Below are 16,363 nucleotides of genomic sequence, written 5' to 3' on the forward strand. Positions count from 1 at the left end.
TTGGGCTTGCCATATATGATTTTTGGTAAATATTTTTTTTTCTCGGTTGTTTGTTGGGTTATCTCATTGAAACTTGGGCATTGTATGATGGAAAGATGCTTCTTAACGTGCAACAAAAATAAAAACGACGGATGATAAATAAGGGAGTTGACTTCTCAGCCATTAGCCGCCTCTTTGCAGTATATTTTCGTATGGTTTTTATGGTTGTATTCTCATTTTTTGGACTCATTTGATAGAATGGAAGATATATTACAGAAATAGACATGATTTTGATTGCTTTCATGACGAAAAGTACCTTGAAATTGAGCTCAAAGTAGCGGAAATGTTTGATTTTTGCCGATGTTCAATGAACTGTGTAAGTCAAGTTGGTTAATTTTATTAAGTGTATTCTAACCTAACCACTCTGTAATTCGGCGAACTCAGAAATCCGGCACACTACAGGTCCCAATGATGCCGGATTTGTGATGGAGGACCTGTAACACAGAAACATGATATATACACTAGAATGAATAAAATACACCAGGGTACAACAAAGTTGTTTTCAAGGTACAAGGGCTGCCACTGCTGCTTCATCTTGTCTGCCACTGCTGCTTCATCTTGTCTGCCACTGCTGCTTCATGTTGTCTGCCACTGCTGCTTCATGATATCTGCCACTGCTGCTTCATGTTGTCTGCCACTGCTGCTTCATGTTGTCTGCCACTGCTGCTTCATGCTGTCTGCCACTGCTGCTTCATGTTGTCTGCCACTGCTGCTTCATGATGTCTGCCACTGCTGCTTCATGTTGTCTGCCACTGCTGCTTCATGATGTCTGCCACTGCTGCTTCATGTTGTCTGCCACTGCTGCTTCATGATGTCTGCCACTGCTTCTTCATGTTGTCTGCCATTGCTGCTTCATGTTGTCTGCCACTGCTGCTTCATAACGTCTGCCACTGCTGTTTCATGGTCATCTGCGGTCATACCTGCCTAAGCTCTTGGGAGTTAGCGTGGGCTGTTACCAAGCACCATGGCTTGTTGTAGTGTTTTAGAATCTCAGGTTCAAGTGTTGAAGAAGGAGATTCTACTTCTTCAGGAGGAAAATAGGAAGCTGAAGCTTCGCATAGATGAGTTTGGGAGCGAGTGTGAGAAGGATTTAGCTGGTAAGGAAGGAATGGTCGCCAGCAGTGATAGTGGCAGCCGCTTTAAGTGGCAAGTGGTTCACAGTTCAGGAAGAAGGAAGATAAGGAGGGTTAATAGAGAAGATGTGAAGGTAGGAAATCGATTCTCTGTTCTCCAAGACGAGTGTACTTCAGTGGTTAGTGAGGTTGAAGGTACCACTAATTCCCCTGCTAATCAAGGTAAGAATACAGTGGACCCCCGCATACCGCACGCATCGCATACCGTACAATCCGCATACCGCATGCTTTTTTCGCAAAAATTTTGCCTCGCATACCGCCCAAAAACCCGCTCACCGCTCTTCGTCCGAGACGCGTCCAATGTGCAGCCTGAGCCACGCTCACATGTTCCGCCGGTGGCATTGTTTACCAGCCAGCCTCAGCGGTAACATCCAAGCATACAATCGGAACATTTCGTATTATTACAGTGTTTTTGGTGATTTTTTCTGGAAAATAAGTGACCATGGGCCCCAAGAAAGCTTCTAGTGCCAACCCTACAGCAATAAGGGTGAGAATTACTATAGAGATGAAGAAAAAGATCATTGATAAGTATGAAAGTGGAGTGCGTGTCTCCGAGCTGGCCAGGTTGTATAATAAACCCCAATCAACCATCGCTACTATTGGTGGTACAGCTGCTGCTGCTGCTGTACCACCGTCAGCTGCTGCTGCACTGTCAGCTGCTGCTGCACTGTCAGCTGCTGCTGCTGTTGTACCACCGTCAGCTGCTGCTGCTGCTGTAGTACTGTCTGCTGCTGCTGTAGCATCGTCTGCTGCTGCTGTAGCATCGTCTGCTGCTGCTGTAGCATCGTCTGTTGCTGCTGTAGCATCGTCTGCTGCTGCTGTAGCATCGTCTGTTGCTGCTGTAGCATCGTCTGTTGCTGCTGTACCACCGTCAGCTGCTGCTGCTGCTGTAGCACCGTTGTTGGTGTGGCTTATTGAGAATACCAAGAAACAATTAACCCCAGAGGATTTGCCACCCAGGATAACCCAAAAAAGTCAGTGTCATCGAAGACTGTCTAACTTATTTCCATTCGGGTCCTTAATCTTGTCTCCCAGGATGCAACCCACACCAGTCGACTAACACCCAGGTGAACAGGGAAAAATGCCTGGAACTAGTGCTCATATTGGTGAATTTAAAGCCAGCAAAGGTTGGTTTGAGAGATTTAAGAATCGTAGTGGCATACACAGTGTGATAAGGCCTGTTCTGGAAGAAAATGCCAAACAGGACCTACAGTACTCAGGAGGAAAAGGCACTCCCAGGACACAGTGTCTCATCAGTCATTGCTGCATCTTCAATAAAGGTAAGTGTCATTTATTCTTCATTTAGTAGAGTAGTACATGCACAATATATATTGTGCATGTACTACTCTACTATTGTGCATGTATCCTTCTCTTTGTGTGTAGGAAAATGTATATTTCATGTGGTAAAATTTTTTTTTTCATACTTTTGGGTGTCTTGCACGGATTAATATGATTTCCATTATTTCTTATGGGGAAAATTCATTCGCATACCGAACATTTCGCATAACAATCAGCCCTCTTGCACGGATTAAGGTCGCTATGCGGGGGTCCACTGTATTTTAATAGTAGGCGATTCTCAGGTAAGATATATGGACCGTGCATTTTGTAACAGAGACAGAATGGTCAGACATAGAGTGTGTCTTCCTGGAGCTGGTGTTGGTGACATAGTCAGCAGGTTGGATAATATTATGGCAGGTGGGAACAAGCCCATTATCTGTCTTAGTGCTGGGGTTAATGACATTGGGAAGGGCAGGAGAGAGGAGCTGCTGGATAAGTACAGGTTAGCCATAGAAGTAGTTAGGTCTAAGGGAGGGATCCCAGTCATACGTAGCATCTTGCCTAGAAAGGGAGTGGGCAATGAATGGATATCTAGGGCAATTGGTATAAATTGCTGGCTAGACAGGTACTGCAAGGAACTTGCAATCCCATTCATTGATAACTGGGACCTATTCTTTAGCAAACATGATATGTATGCAAGGATGGGGTTCATCTCTCTGGGGATGGAGTGGTTGCATTAGCCAATTCAATTGAGAGGGTAATTGATGACTTGTCTAGGAATTTAAACTGATAGATTATAGAGGTATGGGTGTTTGTGGGAAACAGTCAGGCTGCAGCATTAGGGTTAAAAACAGCAGTTATTACCGGAATACCTCAGGGATATGTTTAAAAGACAATATTCAAAATAAAGTTGCTAGTAATGGCAAATCAATTGATCAACAAACAAAGAGGGATAGTAGAGGGCAACGAGTGACTAGCTCCCTTAAGGTTTACTATACAAATAGTAGGAGTCTAAGAAATAAGATAGATGAGCTAAGATTACTTGCAAGCGTAGGTAATATAGATATTATTGGTATAACAGAGACCTGGTTCAACCTGAAAGATAGAGAAATGCCTTCTGAATGCATCATACAGGGTTATAAACTATTCCACACTGATAGGGTCAGCAGGAAGGGTGGTGGTGTGGCGATGTATGTCAGAAAATTTAAATTGTTGTCATAGACATGATATAAGATTAGAAACATCGAACACAGAATCTGTTTGGCTACAGTTTCTCGAGGGACATGACAAATTAATTTTGGGTGTGATTTATAGGCCTCCAAACCTTGTTAGGGAGGGCAGTAAGCTGTTATTATTTTTTTTTATTATCACACTGGCCGATTCCCACCAAGGCAGGGTGGCCCGAAAAAGAAAAACTTTCACCATCATTCACTCCATCACTGTCTTGCCAGAAGGGTGCTTTACACCACAGTTTTTAAACTGCAACATTAACACCCCACCTTCAGAGTGCAGGCACTGTACTTCCCATCTCCAGGACTCAAATCCGGCCTGCCGGTTTCCCTGAACCCCTTCATAAATGTTACTTTGCTCACATTCCAACAGCACGTCAAGTATTAAAAACCATTTGTCTCCATTCACTCCTATCAAACACGCTCACGCATGCCTGCTGGAAGTCCAAGCCCCTCGCACACAAAACCTCCTTTACCCCCTCCGTCCAACCTTTCCTAGGCCGACCCCTACCCCGCCTTCCTTCCACTACAGACTGATACACTCTTGAAGTCACTCTGTTTCGCTCCATTCTCTCTACATGTCCGAACCACCTCAACAACCCTTCCTCAGCCCTCTGGACAACAGTTTTGGTAATCCCGCACCTGCTCCTAACTTCCAAACTACGAATTCTCTGCATTATATTCACACCACACATTGCCCTCAGACATGACATCTCCACTGCCTCCAGCCTTCTCCTCGCTGCAACATTCATCACCCATGCTTCACACCCATATAAGAGCATTGGTAAAACTATACTCACATACATTCCCCTCTTTGCCTCCAAGGACAAAGTTCATTGTCTCCACAGACTCCTAAGTGCACCACTCACCCTTTTCCCCTCATCAATTCTATGATTCACCTCATCTTTCATAGACCCATCTGCTGACACGTCTACTCCCAAATATCTGAAAACATTCACCTCCTCCATACTCTCTCCCTCCAATCTGATATCCAATCTTTCATCACCTAATCTTTTTGTTATCCTCATAACCTTGCTCTTTCCTGTATTCACTTTTAATTTTCTTCTTTTGCACACCCTACCAAATTCATCCACCAATCTCTGCAACTTCTCTTCAGAATCTCCCAAGAGCAGTGTCATCAGCAAAGAGCAACTGTGACAGCTCCCACTTTATGTGTGATTCTTTATCTTTTAACTCCACGCCTCTTGCCAAGACCCTCGCGTTTACTTCTCTTACAACCCCATCTATAAATATATTAAACAACCACGGTGACATCACACACCCTTGTCTAAGGCCTACTTTTACTGGGAAATAATTTCCCTCTTTCCTACATACTCTAACTTGAGCCTCACTATCCTCGTAAAAACTCTTCACTGATTTCAGTAACTTACCTCCTACACCATACACCTGCAACATCTGCCACATTGCCCCCCTATCCACCCTGTCATATGCCTTTTCCAAATCCATAAATGCCACAAAGACCTCTTTAGCCTTATCTAAATACTGCTCACTTACATGTTTCACTGTAAACACCTGGTCCACACACCCCCTACCTTTCCTAAAGCCTCCTTGTTCATCTGCTATCCTGTTCTCCGTCTTACTCTTAATTCTTTCAATAATAACTCTACCATACACTTTACCAGGTATTCTCAACAGACTTATCCCCCTATAATTTTTGCACTCTCTTTTGTCCCCTTTGGCTTTATACAAAGGAACTATGCGTGCTCTCTGCCAATCCCTAGGTACCTTACCCTCTTCCATACATTTATTAAATAATTGCTCCAACCACTCCAAAACTATATCTCCACCTACTTTTAACATTTCTATCTTTATCCCATCAATCCCGGCTGCCTTACCCCCTTTCATTTTACCTACTGCCTCACGAACTTCCCCCACACTCACAACTGGCTCTTCCTCACTCCTACAAGATGTTATTCCTCCTTGCCCTATACATGAAATCACAGCTTCCCTATCTTCATCAACATTTAACAATTCCTCAAAATATTCCCTCCATCTTCCCAATACAGGAAGGCCCTGCTTTACGGCGTTTCACTTTACAGCATTCCGCTAATACGGACATTTCAAATTATGACCAAAACTCGCTATACGGCTCCCCCCACCTGACTTTCTAATACGGTCACCGTGCCCCACCCTGTTTGTTTACATTCTCCATGAGCTCAGTAAGCACTAAGTCTCTCCATTTTGTCTGGAAACTCCAAAATTTCAAATGTTTTTAAAAGTTATTTCATATTTTATATATACTCTGATAATTATACTTATGTATACCTGTACCTAAATAAACTTACATACTGTGCTGGCATGCAGGTACACATTAAAATTGGTAAGTGTCTTATGTCTCCAGACGTCATATTAGTAATAATAATAATCATCGAGTCATTTAAATGTCGTATATTACATTAATATACACATTTTCATTAATCCATCCATGATATTTTTTTCAAAATTATATAATAAACACGATACATAACATAAAAAGATGATAAATACACCCCACAATAGAATAAATAAACATAAATATAAGATGTGGGAGCCACATAACTTGTACAAGTGACGGCAAGAATAACATTTTCTCTAATCTAACATAAGAGAAAATGTGTTACTGGGGGTAACTGTAGAAAATTATTCCTTTCGTATGTATGTAAGTAAGTTTATTCAGGTATACACAAATACAGTTACATAGATTATCATACATAACAACATACGTGTAGAGAACCTAGGATAACCCAAAAAAGTCAGTGTGACTTATTTCCATTGCCTTCACTCAGAGCTTCATTTCTTCTCAAAATGATGTTACATGAGAATGGGAGTGTTCTTCTTTATTAATTCTACCGTATCAATGTAGAGACAACCTGTACACAATGTAACTTGTACACAAACCAGATGTGTACACTTCGTTTGTTTACAAAACTTACCTTCGCCTGGTTTGTTTACATAACTCTGCGCCTGCCCCCTCTCATGTACTCATTCTTTCTCTCTCTCATTTATTCGTTTTATCTCATTTACTTACTCCTGACCCTACATTAAGACTACAAATATTTTAAGGTAAGTAATGAGTGAACTGTATATACATTTTATCGCTCTGGGATGCTTAAATATCATAGAATAGTATGTGTGGGTGGGGTGGCCTGGTAAGGTAGCCTTGCTATTACCATACGTACCACACTTGATTTCTTACAATAAATACTACTTGTCTCACCCTAGATTAAGACTATAAATATTTTAAGGTAAGTAATGAGTGCACTATGTGTGTATTGTACTTTTTTATTGTTTTTTTGATGCCTGGTTCTATTGCTAACTTAATATATGTTAGTGTAAACTTGTTATCTAGTGTTTGTATGCACTTATAAGTGGAAAAAAAGGGTGTTCCACTTTACGGCGATTTCCGCTTTACGGCGGTAGCCTGGAACCTAACCTGCCGTATAAGTGGGGCCCTCCTGTACCTCTAGCTCTCCATTTAATAACTCTCCTCTCCTATTTTTAACTGACAAATCCATTTGTTCTCTAGGCTTCCTTAACTTGTTAATCTCACTCCAAAACTTTTTCTTATTTTCAACAAAATTTGTTGATAACATCTCACCCACTCTCTCATTTGCTCTCTTTTTACATTGCTTCACCACTCTCTTAACCTCTCTCTTTTTCTCCATATACTCTTCCCTCCTTTCATCACTTCTGCTTTGTAAAAACTTCTCATATGCTAACTTTTTCTCCCTTACTACTCTCTTTACATCATCATTCCACCAATTGCTCCTCTTCCCTCCCGCACCCACTTTCCTGTAACCACAAACTTCTGCTGAACACTCTAACACTACATTTTTAAACCTACCCCATACCTCTTCGACCCCATTGCCTATGCTCTCATTAGCCCATCTATCCTCCAATAGCTGTTTATATCTTACCCTAACTGCCTCCTCTTTTAGTTTATAAACCTTCACCTCTCTCTTCCCTGATGCTTTTATTCTCCTTGTATCCCATCTATCTTTTGCTCTCAGTGTAGCTACAACTAGAAAGTGATCTGATGTATCTGTGGCCCCTCTATAAACATGTACATCCTGAAGTCTACTCAACAGTTTTTTATCTACCAATACATAATCCAACAAACTACTGTCATTTCGCCCTACATCATGTCTTGTATACTTATTTATCCTCTTTTTCTTAAAATATGTATTACCTATAACTAAACCCCTTTCTATACAAAGTTCAATCAAAGGGCTCCCATTATCATTTACACCTGGCACCCCAAAACTTACCTACCACACCCTCTCTAAAAGTTTCTCCTACTTTAGCATTCAGGTCCCCTACCACAATTACTCTCTCACTTGGTTCAAAGGCTCCTATACATTCACTTAACATCTCCCAAAATCTCTCTCTCTCTTCTGCATTCCTCTCTTCTCCAGGTGCATACACGCTTATTATGACACACTTTTCGCATCCAACCTTTACTTTAATCCACATAATTCTTGAATTTACACATTCATATTCACTTTTCTCCTTCCATAACTGATCCTTCAACATTACTGCTACCCCTTCCTTTGCTCTAACTCTCTCAGATAATCCAGATTTAATCCCATTTATTTCCCCCCACCGAAACTCCCCTACCCCCTTCAGCTTTGTTTCGCTTAGGGCCAGGACATCCAACTTCTTTTCATTCATAACATCAGCAATCATCTGTTTCTTGTCATCCGCACTACATCCACGCACATTCAAGCATCCCAGTTTTATAAAGTTTTATAAAGCTGTTATGGGACGAAATTCATAAGGCATCTAGATATGAAAATGTTGTGATAATGGGAGATTTTAACTTTAGACAAATTGATTGGAACAATATGACAGGAATTCTTGAGTCTAGTGACTTTGTTGATACGGTTCAGGATTGCTTTTTAGAACAGGTTGTGACAGAACCAACTAGAGGAAACAATCTGCTTGGCTTGGTTCTTGCCAACAAAGATTCACTAATTAATAATCTTGAGGTTAATGATGAGCTTGGGGAAAGTGATCACAAATCACTTAGTTTTAATATATCATGGAATTTCCCAGATAACTGCAATCAAATCTCTGTCCCAGATTTTCGCTTGGCCGACTTCATGGGACTGAAAAATTACCTGGGTGGGCTAAATTGGGATGTCCTGACTATGGGTCAGGTAGGTGATCTTGGTTGCCAATATGACGTTTTTCAGAGCATAGTTCTAGCTGCCCAGACAACTTTTATTCCGAATAGGGAAATTAGATCTAACAAAAATGATCCCAAATGGATGAACAATATATTAAAACATCTCATTGGTCAAAAGAGAGGCATATATAGGCATATCAAAAGAGGGGATGGGCAATTAAGAAATAAATATGTTCAATTAACCCTTTGAGGGTTTTGGTCGTACTAGTACGTCTTACGTGTAGGGGTTTTTGACGTACTAGTACGCATAAATTCTAGCGGCCTCAAATCTAGTGGGAGAAAGCTGGTAGGCCTTCATATGAAAGAATGGGTCTATGTGGTCAGTGTGCACAGTCTAAAAAAAATCCTGCAGCACACAGTGCATAATGAGGAGAAAAAAACTTTGACCATTTTTTTGGAATAAATCAGCGACTTTGCAGTGTATTTTCGTATGGTATTTATTGTTGTATTCTAGTTTTCTTGGTCTCATTTTATAGAATGGAAGACATATTACAGAAATTGAGATGATTTTGACTGGTTTTACAATGAAAGGTGCCTTGAAATTGAGCTCAAATTAGCAGAAATGTTCGATTTTTACCAAACTTCAAAAGTAAACAAATCGTGCCAAGCGTGCAATACACGTCAACTGGTGAGTCTAATATTCTTTCACAAGTGCACCAATAATATTTATACCATTTTTTACACTAATGCAGTGGTCTGCATAACAGTAAATCTTATATTTTTTGTGAGAATAAAAATTCAAAGTGGAAAGCAAAAGAATATAAGAGGGGCCTTGAGACGTGACTAATGACTAGAGAAAATGTCATTTTAGTGCCAGGAATGTCTTTCTTGTTTATTCTGGACCCTATTCGGAAATTGGCATCTTTTGAAATTTGTGTGAAATTGGCAAAATTGCTAAATTCTGACCACTGTACTGGATAGTTGAATTTCATAAATGGGTGGTTTCTTGCACCCATTCGATAGAAAAAATGGAGTTCTAGCGAAATATTCATGTTTTTTGTCGACTAGTACAGTGAAATTGGCCGAAAATGGGGCTCAAAGTGGGCAAAATCGCCGATGCGTAAACATCGCCGAGACCGCTAACTTTGCGAGAGCATAATTCCGTAAGTTTTCTATCAAATTTCAAACTTTTGGTGTCTTTATGATCGGGAAAAGATTCTCTATCTTTTCATAAGAGAAAATAATTTTTTTTTTTTTTAAACTTGGCCGACCCTGAGAACGAGTTTCGGAGAGGGCCTGTTGACCCTCAAAGGGTTAAAGAGAGAAATAAAGAAAGGAATAAGAAAAGCAAAAAGGGATTATGAGGCTAAGGTCGCAAGGGATTCAAAGACTAACCCAAAAAGGTTCTTTCAGGTATACAGAAGTAAGATTAGGGACAAGATTGGCCCACTTAAGAGTAACTCTGGTCAGATCACTGACAGTGATAAGGATATGTGTGAAATTCTAAATGCCTACTTCCTCTCAGTTTTCACCCAGGAAAATACTAGCGATATTCCTTAAATAATAGATTATGCAGAACAGGATGAAAATAAACTATGTACGATTGTGGTAACTAGTGACGTGGTCCTCAGACAAATAGAGAAACTTAAACCTAACAAATCTCCAGGCCCTGATGAACTATTTGCAAGGGTGTTAAAGGAATGTAAAGAGGAACTTAGCATACCTTTGGCTAATCTTTTTAACATATCACTACAAACTGGCATAGTGCCTGATAAGTGGAAAATGGCAAATGTAATACCTATTTACAAGGCAGGTGACAGGTCCTTGGCTTCGAACTATAGACCAATAAGCCTCACCTCCATGGTGGGAAAATTTATGGAATCAATAATTGCCCAAGCAATTCGTAACCATCTTGACAGGCACAGATTGATTAACGAATCTCAACACGGTTTTACAATGGGGCATTCCTGTCTTACGAATTTACTAACTTTTTTCACTAAGGTGTTTGAGGAGGTAGATCATGGTAACGAATACAGTAGGGCCCCACTTATATGGCAGGTTAGGTTCCAGGCTACCGCCGTAAAGCGGAAATCGCCGTAAAGTGGAACACCCTTTTTTCCACTTACAAATGCATACAAATACTAGATAGCAAGTTTACACTAACATATATTAAGTTAGCAATAGAACTAGGCATCAAAAAACAATAAAAAAAAGTACAATACACACATAGTGCACTCATTACTTACCTTAAAATATTTATAGTCTTAATCTAGGGTGAGACAAGTAGTATTTATTGTAAAAAATCAAGTGTGGTATGTATGGTAGTCAGCTGGGCTACCATACCAGGCCACCCCACCCACACATATATTCTATGATATTTAAGCATCCCAGAGCAATAAAATGTATATACAGTTCACTCATTATGTACCTTAAAATATTTGTAGTCCTAATGTAGGGCCAGGAGTAACCAAATGAGATAAAATGAATAAATGAGAGAGAAAGAATGAGTGGATGAGAGAGGACAGGTGCAGAGTTATGTAAACAAACCAGGCGAAGGTAAGTTTTGTAAACAAACAAAGTGTACATGTCTGGTTTGTGTACAAGTTACATTGTGTACAGGTTGTCTCTGGTTGGCTCTGGTGGCCTGGTGGTTAACGCTCTCGCTTCACACGGTGAGGGCCTGGGTTCGATTCCCAGCCAGAGTAGAAACATTGGACGTGTTTCTTTCCACCTGTTGTCTATGTTCCCCATCAGTAAAATGGGTACCTGGGTGTTAGTCGACTGGTGTGGGTCGCATCCTGGGACACTGACCTAAGGAGGCCTGGTCACAGACCGGGCCGCGGGGGCGTTGACCCCCGGAACTCTCTCCAGGTAAACTCCAGGTAAACACTGATACGGTAGAATAAATAAAGAAGAACACTCCCATTCTCATGTAACATCATTTTGAGAAGAAATGACGCTCTGAGTGAAGGCAATGGAAATAAGTCACTTTGTCTAACTTTTTTGGGTTATCCTAGGTTCTCTACACATATGCTGTTATGTATGATAATCTATGTAACTGTATTTGTGTATACCTGAATAAACTTACATACATACAAAAGGAATAATTTTCAAGTTACCCCAAGTAACACAATTTCTCTTATATTAGATTAGAGAAAATGTTATTCTTGGCATCACTTTTACAAGTTATCTGGCTACCACATCTCATATTTATGTTTATTTATTCTATTGTGGGGTGTATTTATCATCTTTATATGTTATGTATCGTGTTTATTATATAATTTTGAAAAAATATCATGGATGGATTAATGAAAATGTGTATATTAACGTAATATACAACATTTAATGAGACTCGGTGATGATTATGATTATTATTATTATTATTATTTCTAATATGGCGTCACTTGCGCAAGTCGTCTGCTACCACATCTCATATTTATGTTTATTTATTCTACTGTGGGGTGTATTTATCATATTTATATGTTATGCATCGTGTTTATTATATAATTTTGAAAAAATATCATAGATGGATGAATGAAAATGTGTATATTAATGTAATATATGACATTTAAATGAGATTGTGATTATTATTATCATTACTAATATGATGTCTGGAGACATAAGACACTCTTACTGATTTTAATGTGTACCTGCATGCCAGCACAGTATGTAAGATTATTTAAGTACAGGTATACATAAATATAATTATCAGAGTATATATAAAATATGAAATAACTTTTAAAAACACTTATAATTTTGGAGAGACTTAGTGCTTACGGATCTCACAGAGAATGTAAACAAACTGGGTGGGGAACGGTGACTGTATTAGAAAGTCAGGTGGGGGGAGCCGTATAGCGAGTTTTGGTCATAAGTTGAAATGACCGTATTAGAGGAACGCTGTAAAGCAAAACGCCGTAAAGCGGGGTCCTACTGTATGATATTGTGTATATGGACTTCAGTAAGGCTTTCGATAGAGTTCCACACCAGAGGCTATTGAGGAAACTTAAGGCACATGGAATAAGAGGAGAAATTTTTTCCTGGGTAGAGGCATGGCTGACAAATAGGCAGCAGAGTTTTTGCATAAATGGGGAGAAATCAGAATGGGGGCACGTCACAAGCGGTGTTCCTCAGGGGTCAGTGTTGGGCCCGTTGTTGTTCACAATTTACATAAATGACGTAGATGAGGGGATAAATAGCAACATAAGCAAATTTGTTGATGACACCAAAATATGCCGTCTAATTCATTCTAATGAGGACACTAGAGCACTCCAGGATGATTTGAATAGACTGATGCAATGGTCGGAGAAGTGGCAGATGCAGTTAAATATAGACAAATGCAAAGTTCTAAATGTTGGACAGGTAAATAACCATGCCACATATAAACTAAATAATGTAGATCTTAATACTACTGATTGTGAAAAAGATTTAGGAGTTCTGGTTAGCAGTAATCTAAAACAAGACAACAGTGCATTAGTGTTTGCAATAAAGCTAACAGAATTCTTGGCTTCATATCTAGAAGTATAAATAATAGAAGTCCTCAGGTTGTTCTGCAGCTCTATATATCCTTGGTTAGGCCTCATTTAGACTATGCTACTCAGTTCTGGTCACCGTATTACAGAATGGATATAAATGCTCTGGAAAACGTACAGAGGAGGATGACAGATGATCCCATGTATCAGAAATCTTCCCTATGAGGATAGACTGAGGGCCCTGAATCTGCACTCTCTTGAAAGGCATAGAATTAGGGGGGATATGATCGAGGTGTATAAATGGAAGACAGGAATAAATAAAGGGGATGTAAATAGCGTGCTGAAAATTTCCAGCCAAGACAGGACTCTCAGCAATGGTTTCAGGTTGGAAAAATTCAGATTCAGAAAGGATATAGGAAAGCACTGGTTTGGTAATAGAGTTGTGGATGAGTGGAACAAACTTATTCAGGCTAAAAGTTGTGTAATTTTAAAAATAGGTTAGATAAATACATGAGTGGGTGTGGGTGGGTGTGAGTTGGACCTGACTAGCTTGTGCTGCTGGGTCTGGTGCAGTGCTCCATCCTTGAGTGGAGATGATCAGACTGGGTGGGTCATTGGGCTAATCCGGGGGTTGGTCATTGGTCTAATCCGGGGGGGGAAGACATGGACCTGCTCTGCATGGGCCAGTAGGCCTGTTGCAGTGTTCTTTCTTCCTTATGTTTGCCATTGCTGCTTCATGTTGTCTGCCACTGCTGCTTCATGATGTCTGCCACTGCTGCTTCATGATGTCTACCACTGCTGCTTCATGATGTCTGCCACTGCTGCTTCATGATGTCTGCCACTGCTGCTTCATGCTGTCTGCCACTGCTGCTTCATGATGTCTGCCACTGCTGCTTCATGTCTGCCACTGCTGCTTCATGTTGTCTGCCACTGCTGCTTCATGTTGTCTGCCACTGCTGCTTCATGTTGTCTGCCACTGCTGCTTCATGTCTGCCACTGCTGCTTCATGATGTCTGCCACTGCTGCTTCATGTTGTCTACCACTGCTGCTTCATGTTGTCTGCCACTGCTGCTTCATGTCTGCCACTGCTGTTTCATGTTGTCTGCCACTGCTGCTTCATGTCTGCCACTGCTGTTTCATGTTGTCTACCACTGCTGCTTCATGATGTCTGCCACTGCTGCTTCATGTTGTCTGCCACTGCTGCTTCATGTTGTCTGTCACTGCTGTTTCATGATGTCTGCCACTGCTGCTTCATGTTGTCTGTCACTGCTGTTTCATGATGTCTGCCACTGCTGCTTCATGTTGTCTGCCACTGATACCTCATAATGTCTGTCACTGCTGTTTCATGATGTCTGCCACTGCTGCTTCTTGATGTCTGCCACTGCTGCTTCATGTTGTCTGTCACTGCTGCTTCATGTTGTCTGCCACTGATACCTCATAATGTCTGCTCCCACTTTTGCCAGCACATTGAAGAGCTTTCCAATATGTGAAGGTTGAGGGGCAGTGCCAATCAAATAGGTATTGGATGGTGACGTCATTGTTTAGGCTTGAAAATCGCCAAAGAATCAAACATTTCCGCTAGTTTGAGCTCAATTTCAAGGTGCTTTTCGTCATGAAACCAATCAAAATCATATCTATTTCTGTAGTGTATCTTCCATTCTATCACATGAGACCAAAAAATACGAGAATGCAACCATAAAAAAATATACCGCTAAGGGGAGGCTAATGGCTGAGAAGTGACCTTCGTTATTTATGGTCCGATTTCTTTCATTTTTGGTGTACGTTAAGAAGCATCTTTCCATCATACATTGCCCAAGCTTCATTAAGATAATCCAACAAACAACTGAGATTCAGTTCCCTTGATCAAGAGCAAGAGCCCGTCACCAGTGTCGAGGAACCTCCCTTGAGGCCCGCTCACATCTAGAAATTTTGCTCACATCTGGAAGCAAAAAATCAACCTAGCAACTGCTTGTTGTATCTGGAAAAACTCGAACATGGATGTGCTCGTAAGTTAAGGTTCCACTGTATTAGAAAAGAAAAGAATGGAATAAAAGTAAAAATAATATTACCGAGTGTGTGGCAGTCGCCGCTGTAGCTGTCAGCAGCTCACTTTGCCAACTTCACGCCTCTATATCTCGGTAACTACTGATCGCAAATTTTTTTTCTTTTATAACACTCAGAAAATTATTGTTAAGATTTTGGTAATTGTTTTTTTTTTTTCGGTGGAATATTTTTGAGACTGAGAGCAAGTTTGTGAGTAAGGGTCTCGACAGTGAAAGGGTTAAGTAAATTTGATAGTCACCTGTGTATCGTGTTAATTTTGTATATCTTCCACGTGTTTTATAAAAAAATTTTTGCAGGTCTTCAAAGCAGGTGCAAAAAAAAGTGTCCAGCATGTAGTGCTATTGTTCATGTTCGCAAATACATATGTCAGTGTGGACACAACTTTTTGGCAGAAAAAGAAATATTAAAGAAAAGAAGGGATGACAAGATGGAGAAAGCTGGACTTATTGCCCATAAAAATGGGAATCTTTGGCGGGCCTTTGATGCCATTAAAAAACAGGTACTGTAATACAATATATTGTCTTGTTTATATATTTTATTGATTAAATTGTAATGCTCACATTTTACTGGGAAATGTCCTATTTCTGCCCAACATGCCCTATACTGAGCCTGACTCTCTTCATGAAAACTTTTTACTACTTTTAACCCTTTTGCTGTCTCTCACATTGATCTGCGCTATTGAGGCCAGTCTCACTTACACAGATCAACGTGTAAGTTCTAGTACCTTCAGATTTTTCACAAGAGGCCTGGGATGCCTAAGCATGAGAGAATGGGTCTACATGGTTAGTGTGTGCATTTAGAAAAAAAAAAAAAAAAAAGATGGATCTCCCCAGCTTAGCTCTAGATCAGGCTTCCTTGGAGGAGCTGGGGTTGATCAACCATGCTGCTACTGGTGGCTGCACACAATCCAATGTACAGTGGACCCTCACCTAATGCTATTAATCCATTCCTCAGAGCTCAGCGTTAGGCAAATTAATTTTCCCCATAAGAAATAATGGAAATCAAATTAATCCGTTCCTGACA

At 40.4% G+C, this 16,363-nt stretch overlaps 1 protein-coding gene across 1 annotated transcript in view; it reads left to right on the forward strand.

Annotated features, from left to right (window-relative positions):
* Window positions 1-16,150, forward strand: part of LOC138853980 (uncharacterized) — a 98,546-nt gene extending 82,396 nt beyond the window's left edge. The window contains exon 3 of the mRNA XM_070094224.1: window positions 15,637-16,150. Within this exon, the coding sequence (XP_069950325.1) occupies window positions 15,637-15,848 (212 nt within the window). The 3' untranslated portion in view covers window positions 15,849-16,150. The remainder of the gene's footprint in view (window positions 1-15,636) is intronic.
* Window positions 16,151-16,363: the final 213 nt, after the last annotated feature.

This window comes from Cherax quadricarinatus, chromosome 44, assembly GCF_038502225.1.
Source record: "Cherax quadricarinatus isolate ZL_2023a chromosome 44, ASM3850222v1, whole genome shotgun sequence".
NCBI classification, from domain to species: domain Eukaryota; kingdom Metazoa; phylum Arthropoda; class Malacostraca; order Decapoda; family Parastacidae; genus Cherax; species Cherax quadricarinatus.